Genomic DNA, 9891 nt, shown 5'->3' on the forward strand with positions numbered 1-9891 from the left:
TATAAAGAATTTTAAGATGGTTACATCACTTTTCTCTGCTTAAATTGTAAAGAATAGTTTAATAAACTAAAAGAAAAAATTAAAAAAAATTTCTTCCGGTAATTTATCTTTAGGACTTCACCAAACATTGCGAAACAAAAATTTCTTTGGGATTATTTATTAACAATCAATGTTTTTGCTTAGAAAACTGCACTATCACAACGAAGACAATGCCAATGGAGAAGTCTTGAATTAAATTATTTATTAAGAAAAATAATCAACTAAAAATATTAAATGATGAAAGTTTTACTGGAGAGAAAATTGATTTTAGTCACACTTCACTCTCTAAATGATTTGTTTAGGTTTTTATTTACGGTGATATTACTCTGCAAAGAAGAACCCCAGGAAAGGTTTCCTTTAGTTTGTTATTGTTGGAAACCTTTTCCAAGCTGTAAATTTAGATGGAAAGAGTCGATTGTAATTAAATGATTTTAATTTTTATTAATACAAGATGAGTGAAATATTTCAAGTGTCGATATTCCATCAGTTTATTTTTCCATCTTCTCGGCAACCGTTTAATATTCTGTCCTAGTATTATAAAATTTCAGGCCAGGCGTTAAGTAAATTGTCCTTTATTCTAAAACGTTGCAAATATAAAAGAATAAATTTAGTGTGTTCTTTCTCCTTCGTTCATTTAATTTTTATTTTCTATTTTTAATAAGAGTTGTTATTTACGGTTTACTAAAGACCTAGATGATTTTAGTAGTTAAATTATCTCGTACATAAATAATTATAAATAGCTGATTAATAATTTTGATGATAAAAAATGAATGCCATTGTGTAGCTAGTTTTTCTTTTTTTTTTTTTTTTTTATACATTCTTTTCTCTATAAAATGGCTGAAATCCTCAAGAATTTTTCATCAATATTCACTTAATGTTATTAATTAAAACCTATAACAAGTGACTAACTTTTTTTTTTTTAGTTGCAAGCAATTTAAATTTTGATTGCATGCAGAATATGGATTATGATTGGAAAAAAGGTATTTTGTATTCTATATTGCTAAGTATATTTCTGTGTTTTTTTATTTATTATCTTAATTTGTATGTTTGTTTCATACATCAGTTCATTCTTGAAAATTGACTAAACAAAATTAACTTTATAAGGATTGTTTCGGTTGTGAAAATTGTAACTAATGTATTTAAGGCACTAAATTAATTGCTGCTGGGTAATTTTATGTCAGCTATTGAAATTCAATTGATTAAAAACTGTGAGATTGTTAAGTCCTCAAAATTTTCGTAAATTAAAGGTTTTTTTTGTTCCTTTGTTATAATCCTAAAATTTTCTTAAAACATAAAACTAGGAACAAAACATTTTTTGTAAATTTGGACCTTTTTTTAAACTATTTGCTCTGAAATTTGAAAAGTTTATGATTTCTATAGATTTTGATAATAGTGTTGGGACACATCTAATATAATAGAAAGTCTTCAAGTATCTCATTAAGTTCACTTAATCACCTCCATTATGCTGATATCTACCTTTGTAAGCTGTAGGCAAACTTTTGAAGGAATATCAAGTAAATATATGAGAATGTTTAAAAGAACTCCAATATTTGAAGTAGCCTTTATCTTTGACAGAAATGGACTTAATTTCTCTAAGCAAGTTTTATTAAATGCATTATCTAAACACAACTTATTTGTACCAAGTTTGCAATTCATTGAGTTTATTCTAATTTCTTTTACAACTTTCAAAATACGTTTTTTCCTTATTCAGTCTGTAAAATTCTTTTTTCTCTTACAACTTCTTTGGTGCTTTATTTTACAAATAAAAGCATTTCATATGTTAAAAGTTTTTTCATAATTTTTTAGTGTAAACTCTAAATGATTAGGTAAAAGGTAATTGTAACTTTCCCACATAGTAAACACCTGAAAGTAAATTTCTTATTTGTTATAACAGCCATTGATTTATAATATTGGTTTCAGAAGCAATATCCATGTCTTTGCTGGAGCTTTGCTTGTTCCTGGACTGTCAAATTTCCAGACTTCAAGTTAAATTCTGTTGGCTCAAAGTGGTGCTTGCTTTGTTTTTTTATGATCTACAACTAATATCCTGAAGCTTGTTATTACCAGTTGCAATAATTACAAGGCAATAAGCCTTGATGCAACAAATATTTATTGTTTACATTTAATGTTTTGAAATCATAATCCTTTAACAAATTGTCATGGGATAAGTTGCAGCTGTTAATAAAAAGTAAAATTTTAGGTCTGTGTTTTTGGTGTGCTTTGTTCATAATTAGAGCAATCATCACTTTCGTCAGTACTATTTCTGTCACTGTCACTCTACAAAATTGCGTTGCTAACTGCTTTTTAATTCAATGCTTTTTAAGTCTTCTTTGGCCTTTCATTCTGCTGCAGTAGCTTTTCTCTTAGTCATTCAAACCTCCAGTGCTGACAGTGCTATACATTCTTGTCCCATGTACTAAATTCTACCTTCTCTCTGTAGCTGTAGAAACTGTTTGTCTTCCTTAATGGTAATCAGTAGCATTGCATTTTTATGAGCTAAATCAAACAGCTGTTCAATCTCTAAAACAAATTCACTTTCATTATGTTATGTATTTCTAATGTTAGATGCTTGTTTTTCTTCAGTTACAGTAATGTTTAAATAGCTTTTCAACATGGGAAAATATGTGGTAGTGCTGCTTTGTTGGAATATGAGCTTTATTCCAGAAACCAATAATCTGATAAGTCAAAATTCCAGCACTGTATCTTACAATATGTTGTTTATACAGAAAACAAAAAATTGCAGAACTTCTTTCTTTGAAGGCACTTGACTTCCTCTTATAATCAGAGCCTAAGAGCCAAAGTTCTGTTTTACTTCTTGTTCTATCCTACAAGTAAACAGTAAGACAAACAAAGCACTCCAAGGTACAAGCAATAAAGGATTGGGTCTAGTTCACTATTCAATGCTGTTAAGTAATAGACAAACAAAACAGTAAATTGAGAATTCATGTTTTTGTCTTAAGCAACCTTTAAAGTTGCTTTTATTCTCATGAAATTATAGAACAATTGATTTCATTACATTTGAAACCAAATGGAAGGTTGAAACTATCAAAACTTTTAATTTAAATTTTTTACATATTTATTGGTAGGGCATCCTAACATACATCCATCGTTATACTAGGAATATTAGCCTTTAGATTTCTTAGCAAATCTGTCATCTGGTTATCTTAGATCCTATCTGGTTATCTTTGATTCAGATCATCTATGATGTAGCAAAGAAATTGTTTCTTTGTTACATGATGGATTTTGCAAATAAACCAGTTTAAAAATGAAGTCACTTTTGTTTCCACCTTCATTGTTCCATTTTTCAGACAAAAATCATCTATTTTTTCCAGTCATTTTTAAAAGTTAATGATTTACTCAAGACTCATATAATGTACTGGACCTCATAAGAATTAAATGATCTAGATAATCCTAACTTGTCATCAGACACAATACTTTACAATATGATATCAATCAACGTATGTTAATTTGAGTCATTTTGAAAACTTTTTTTCCAGAAGAAAATTCTTTATTTATTTGATTTTTAGGGATTTATGACATTTTACAGAATGCTGGATCTGTTGGCTTGCAATTTGATGATATAAAAAACATCCTTGGTATTAAAGACAACAATGCAGTTCAAGGGATACTAACAGAGTTACACAATCAATATCTTGTTGAAGTTACACCTACCCAACACTATCGTGTCATTTCAGATTATAACTATTCCAATCAATTGAGTAAGTCATATTTGCTTCGATAAGTTCACATATACAAAATGCTTATGAAGGACAAAGTAAGCATTTACATTTCATGTGAAAAACTGTTGGACCTTAGTTGTGATTGTGCTCCAAGTTTTTATTTTTTTACTTTTAGATAACATTCAGTATGGTTTTTGCCAAAATGTAACACCAATGAGCTATACACCTAAATCAGGTAAATTATTATATGTCTTCAATTTTCTTTTTTTATTGAAAATCATGTGTATTATCTTGCATGTTCTTTTTTCATTTTTAACATTTTACTATTTTTGAATCAATTACTGTTTTTAAAAATTGTTGTTGTGCTTAGTTATATTAATGGGATTATTATATAATATTAATGGGGTAATTGTGTTATATTACTGGGGTAAGCATATGATTGGATAATATTAATGGAAAGATTGGATAATATAAATGGAACGATGGATAATGTAAATGGAATGATGGATAATAAAAATGGAATGATGGATAATATTAAAATGATGATTGGATAATATTAATGGAATGATTGAACAATAATAATACAATGGTTAAATATTTTTTGTGCAATTTGTAATTCTGATCAAATCAAAATAATTCTTGAAAATTTTAAAATTTCAAGGAAAATTTAAAATGATTAAAAATGGGTAATAATGAAAATATTAACATTTAGCAACTCAATTAATCAGTTGAATTACTTTTCTAAATCTTTCATTTATCTGGTGTTAAAAACAAGATTTATATCAGATTTTTAATGCTGATTTTTTAAAAATAACATTTTCAGCATAATTATTCACCTTCAATTGTACACACATCTTGATTTAATGTATTTATTTCTGATTGAATTTTTTAAGTTATAGCCCCTGCCTAACAGATAAATAGTTAAGTAAAGTTTGTACTGAGTCAAGTCACAAAATCACCACTAGTTTTTTTCCATGTAATCTGGAAAATGGTACATGCATGCATTCATACAAACATTCATGCATACATACATACATACATACATACATACATACATACATACATACATACATACATACATACATACATACATACATACATACATACATACATACATACATACATACATACATACATACATACATACATACAAACATACATACAAATATACATACATACATGCATGCATACTTATATACATACATGCATGCATACAAACATAAATTTATCATTCTCTGTTTGAGTCAATATCGTTTATTTTAGCTGTACCAGTGATCTATCTTCCTGGTACAAGTAAATTTTGTTCGTACAAAAATAGTTTGCAAGAATATTGTCAAAAAAGCCATATTCCAACTCCTTCATATAAAGTAGTTTTAAATGCCCCAGGAGAGTATATTGGAAGTGTAACATTCAATAATAATTTGGTGCAGGCAACTGTAGGGCATCGAAGTATAAAGGAAGCTGAGCATCATGCTGCATTTGATGCACTCAAGCAGCTTGGTTATTTAGCTGAAAGTAGTATTTATATTCCAATTAGTGGTAAGCACTTATTATTGTCTTTTTCTTTTTCTTTTTTTTTTTTCTTTTTTTTTTAATTTAAAAACCATATTTTGGTAAGGAAATATTTTAATCAGTATCACCACGTAATTTATCAATGCATTTTAAATTATTGTAAACCAATAACCTAAGTCTTAAATTACTTTTATTTTACTTGCTGTGAGTGCTTGCTATAATGAAAATACCAACATTCTTATTTAAGAAGTTCACAGTTCATCAATAGCTTTTAAATGGTAGCTTGTATATCACCACAAAAAATATCTTAATACAATTTTAATGTCTTACCATTTTAGTATAAATAGAGAAGCTTTTAAAAGTCAAACAGATAAATCAACAAAAAATGTAAATAGAGAGCTCTTAAAACTATTAATATAACAATAGATTATAATAAACCTTGATCACCCTAAGATCACCTAGTTAAAGCATAAGAAATAGACATATATGTAGAGTTTATTTGCACAGAGTCATTTTTGAGTAAACTTTACTCTAAAATGACTGTGCAATTTCTCTACAGTTAAACTCTACAGTTATTACAGTTAACTCTGTGCAATTAAACTCTACAGTTAAACTCTACAGTTATTACAGTTAAACTCTGTGCAATTAAACTCTACAGTTAAACTCTACAGTTGAACTCTGTTCTGACTGTATATTTTATTATGGTACTCTAGGTGCATATAGTAACTTAGACTAACAATACAAAATGCTTTTTTTCTGAGATCTCTTATTTTTTAAAGACTTACAAAAAAAATTCCATTATTACTATTATTATTATTATTTTTTTTTTGTAAATTGATAATTAATTTTTTTTGAAAAAAAGGGTCAAAAAACAAAAGTATAAAAAAGCATTTTAAAATTAAATATTATATGCATACTTAAATTATGCATAAATAAAATAATTGACAAATAAAAGTTGCATGAAAAAAAGAATAAGAAATTAAAATTTAGAATCCTCAAATTTTATTAAAAAATTAATATAATAAAAATTCAGTGTTATTTAATCAATAATATTTTCAAGTTAGTTAAAGAAAATATCAATAACCTTTTTTTTTTTTAATGTATTATGATTAATCTCCCAATGAAAGAAAAAAAGTCCAACATTTAAATCTAGTTTAAAAAGAAAGTGATCTAGGTTTGCTGTCCATCAACAAAAAACTGGTAATGGAAGACCTTAATTAAAAATTTATCATTACAAATATTTTCAATGGAAATGAGTCCAGAAAAGACTTTTTACCTAAGAATATGTAACTTGGTGTTTTCATTTTTTTTATTAATAGGTACAAAACGCCCAAACATTAGCCAGGATTCTTGGTATTCAAAGAAGCCTAAGCAAATGTTAGTTGAATCAAATAAGTGTTCTAGCTTCAAGAGCAAGTTAAATGAGCTAGCACAGAAGAGACACTTAGACACACCTATTTATCAGACAGTTTATTCATCTAGTGGCTACCTTTCAACAGTTACTTTTAATGGTCGTGAGTTCAAGAGTATGTCTTCTTATCTAAAGAAAAAGGATGCAGAACAAAATGCAGCTTTAGTTGCCTATAATATTCTTGCAAATGATTTATCAAGTTTATCATCCAGTAATTTCAGAGAAGATCTCACTAAAAAAGTAAAAGGTGTGTTATTTTAAGGTTTTTTAAATCAATATTCAGGACACAATTTTATAATCAAAGTCTGTGTCCTGTTAGTTTGTTCTGTTTATGATGCAAATAACTAGCTATGTGTTTTAGAGAATGTGCAAATGTTTTTTTGATTTTTTTTTTTTTTCCCATACCAAAACTGCTAAAGCACACAAATTCTAGCTAAAAGTTATCCAGGAGTCCTGAAAGTTTACACAAGTTGTAAATGAAATGGTAAACGTAAATAATAAAATTTTGCTATTGCCATTTCATAAGCTCTTAAAAAAGTTTTTTAAACTAATTTTTAACTAATTTAAAAGCCTGGTTAATTAAATTTAATTCATCAATTCCACCTTATAATCCATTGAATTAGTAATAGTAACAAAATACTATTTCTAGTTACTATTACTAGTTTAAAAGATTATAAGATCAAGCTATAGTTACTATTGCTAGCTCAATGGACTGTAAGATCAATTTATGACTATAAGTATCTGGTTTGTGAGCTATTTGATTAAAAAAAAGGTATTTAATGTTTAAAGACTGTCCAGAATAATAATGACCCATGAGGTTTTTGTAATATTTTGAGAACCAATTAATCGATTTTGATCATTTTTTATTCTTTTAAAGCAAACTTTTCAATCTTCGACCTTCCCTCCAAGATTTGATGATACGATTGAGAGTTTTCCTTTACTTTTTTGCAAGTATCATTTTTAAGCCACACGTCCAAAATGAGCTTTCTATTTGCAAATAGATTTTCTTTATTTACAATCAACTTTTTTTTAACTACCGTTGCATTATTTGAAAGGGAGATAACTTTGCTTTAAAACAATAAAAAAAATCTATTAAGTGGTTCTCAAAATATTTCAAAAACCCCATGGGTTATTATCATTCAGGACAGTCTTTAGTTGGTAAACTTAGTGATAAAGAAAAAAAGCTTTTGTTTATTTTAGTAATCCACACTCACTAGTGTTCCTATTTGTTGTCGGGTTACTTATGTGGTTTTTTTTTTTTTTCTTTCTTAAAAAAAAGATTTAACGGAAATTCCATGGACCATAATAATGTAACCACTAAAATTATAATAGGTTTTAATGTCTTAATTCTGTATATTTTGAACTCCAATATTTAACTAGTTTTGAATCAACATTTAAACTATATCTCATAAAGAGTGGATAAAATGAAAGCAATCTCCTAAGAGTAAAATTGCCTAAAAATAGACGCTAAAAAGTTGCTCCAAAAAAATTATCTATCTGCTACTGGAACTATTTGAAATAAAGAAATCCAAGCTGAGTTATATAATTTGAGCAATTATTGCTAGTAGGGTCAGAAGAAAATCACGGTTTAAAAAAAAAAAGAGAAAAACAAAAAGCAGCTACAAAATCCCAAATTCTTATTTAGAATCCTGAATGAGAATGTGGCATTTTGTTGCTGTGCTTTTTTTTTTTTTTTTTTTTTTTTTTTCTTTTTAAAAGATAGACGGATGACGACGAAAAGATGTTTGCTTTAAACCATTTTTTCCTTTTTGATTGATCATCATTTACCTGTCTGGTTTAAAAATGCGGTTAAAAAAGTGTGCCGCACAAACAAAAACACTTAGCAAAGTGAATTAAATAAATTTAAAAACTGAAAAACTAAAGGGGAAAAAAAAAACTAAACAAAGGACTTCATGTTGTAGCGGATATCATCCGAAATCATAGATTATTTGAAAGTCTAGTTCGATAGAAATTTGTAAACTATCAAATATTAAGAGGTTGTACAAACCATTAAATATCACACTTTTAGCATGAGCGGCGTGCGAGAGGCTTTTCTTTTGGACAGAATTATTCTTTATCTTTTGTGTTTGTGCAAAAAAAACATTCGAATTTCTTACGGATTAATTGCAATCATTTGTAAATCTTTTATTTATTTTATTAGCTATATTTCTACTTTTTCGGTTTTGTTGTCTGTATTTTATTTTTATGTCGAAAGTTTAAAACAAATAAAAATGTTTGTCTTCTCAATGAATTTTGATCCTCATTGTGCAAAGATGACATGTTTTTTTATGTCTTCTTGTGTTATATTTTACCTTAGAAAAAAGTTATAACACAAGTGAACCATCTTCGGTATCTCCATGTTTATCTGCCAAGAATCGTCTGCAAGAATATTGCCAACGTCTAAAAAAGCCTCTTCCTCAATATACGACCTTAAATAAAGATATGACCAACGTGTCAATAGTAACAGTTGAAGGTGTTCAATATCAGGGGGAAGCTAAAGGCTTTAAAAAAGAAGCGGAAATGTCTGCAGCATCAGTTGCTCTAAAGGCTCTCGGGTTAGCAATATGAGTTTTTATATGTTGTGATATTACATCACATCTGTTATTCAGATTACTCGAACCTCATGCAGGCATGATGTAATGCCTAGTTAATGAAGGATAGTTAACTTTAAAACAAATACCAGATTTACAAACGCCTATTTTATATATTGTGGCAAAGATTTTTGTTTCGTAGTTTTCTTATCCCTGCATTTTTATGCTCAGCATGACAAAGGTTGTAAATTTTTACGGTCAACATGACCAAAGTTGTAAATTTGAGCATATTGAATATATATATATGTAAGTATATGTATGTATATGTTATATAAAATATATATGTAACATATATATAGCTTTGAAATAATAAAATTCGAGGTTTCTGTGATGTCAGAACTTGATAACTATTATATATAAAGTAATTTTTGTTACGATACCACTACCTTTAAGGTTAAAAAATACGTTTAGACGCCATTTTTTTTATTTTGAAAAGACTTAGTCGGTTCAAAATGTTCTAACAATACATTTTTGTTACCTCAACGAATAATGGATATTAAATTCTTTTTATCAAATCAAGAGATTTTCAAAAAGTATATAGCTCATATCAACTTAAAACGTTTTGTGCTTGACACTCATGTTGATGTTTAGTATTTGATACTCTTTAAAAAAAATTCAATGATACCGACTATCCAATGAAATACTTTTGCAATTATCA

General features: G+C 27.6%; 1 protein-coding gene across 1 annotated transcript; it reads left to right on the forward strand.

Annotated features, from left to right (window-relative positions):
* Nucleotides 1-564: 564 nt before the first annotated feature.
* LOC145194179 (uncharacterized) lies at nucleotides 565-9309 on the forward strand. The gene is made up of 6 exons (XM_090067779.1): nucleotides 565-1019; nucleotides 3567-3758; nucleotides 3895-3954; nucleotides 4983-5258; nucleotides 6551-6889; nucleotides 8960-9309. The coding sequence occupies exons 1-6, from the start codon at nucleotides 989-991 to the stop codon at nucleotides 9208-9210; spliced, it is 1149 nt and encodes a 382-aa protein (XP_089923905.1). The 5' UTR covers nucleotides 565-988; the 3' UTR covers nucleotides 9211-9309.
* Nucleotides 9310-9891: the final 582 nt, after the last annotated feature.

The sequence above is a fragment of the Hydra viridissima genome, unplaced genomic scaffold, assembly GCF_058129835.1.
Source record: "Hydra viridissima isolate aposymbiotic clone 2 unplaced genomic scaffold, HvirCarnegie_v1 scaffold_12, whole genome shotgun sequence".
Taxonomy (NCBI): Eukaryota; Metazoa; Cnidaria; class Hydrozoa; order Anthoathecata; family Hydridae; genus Hydra; species Hydra viridissima.

Excerpts from the sequence above, each read along its gene's own strand:
- LOC145194179 (XM_090067779.1), top strand. The coding sequence starts at position 989 with ATGCAGAATATGGATTATGATTGGAAAAAAG. Across the intron at positions 3,955-4,982 it reads GAGCTATACACCTAAATCAG|CTGTACCAGTGATCTATCTT; the intron begins GTAAATTATTAT and ends CGTTTATTTTAG. Across the intron at positions 5,259-6,550 it reads TATTTATATTCCAATTAGTG|GTACAAAACGCCCAAACATT; the intron begins GTAAGCACTTAT and ends TTTTATTAATAG.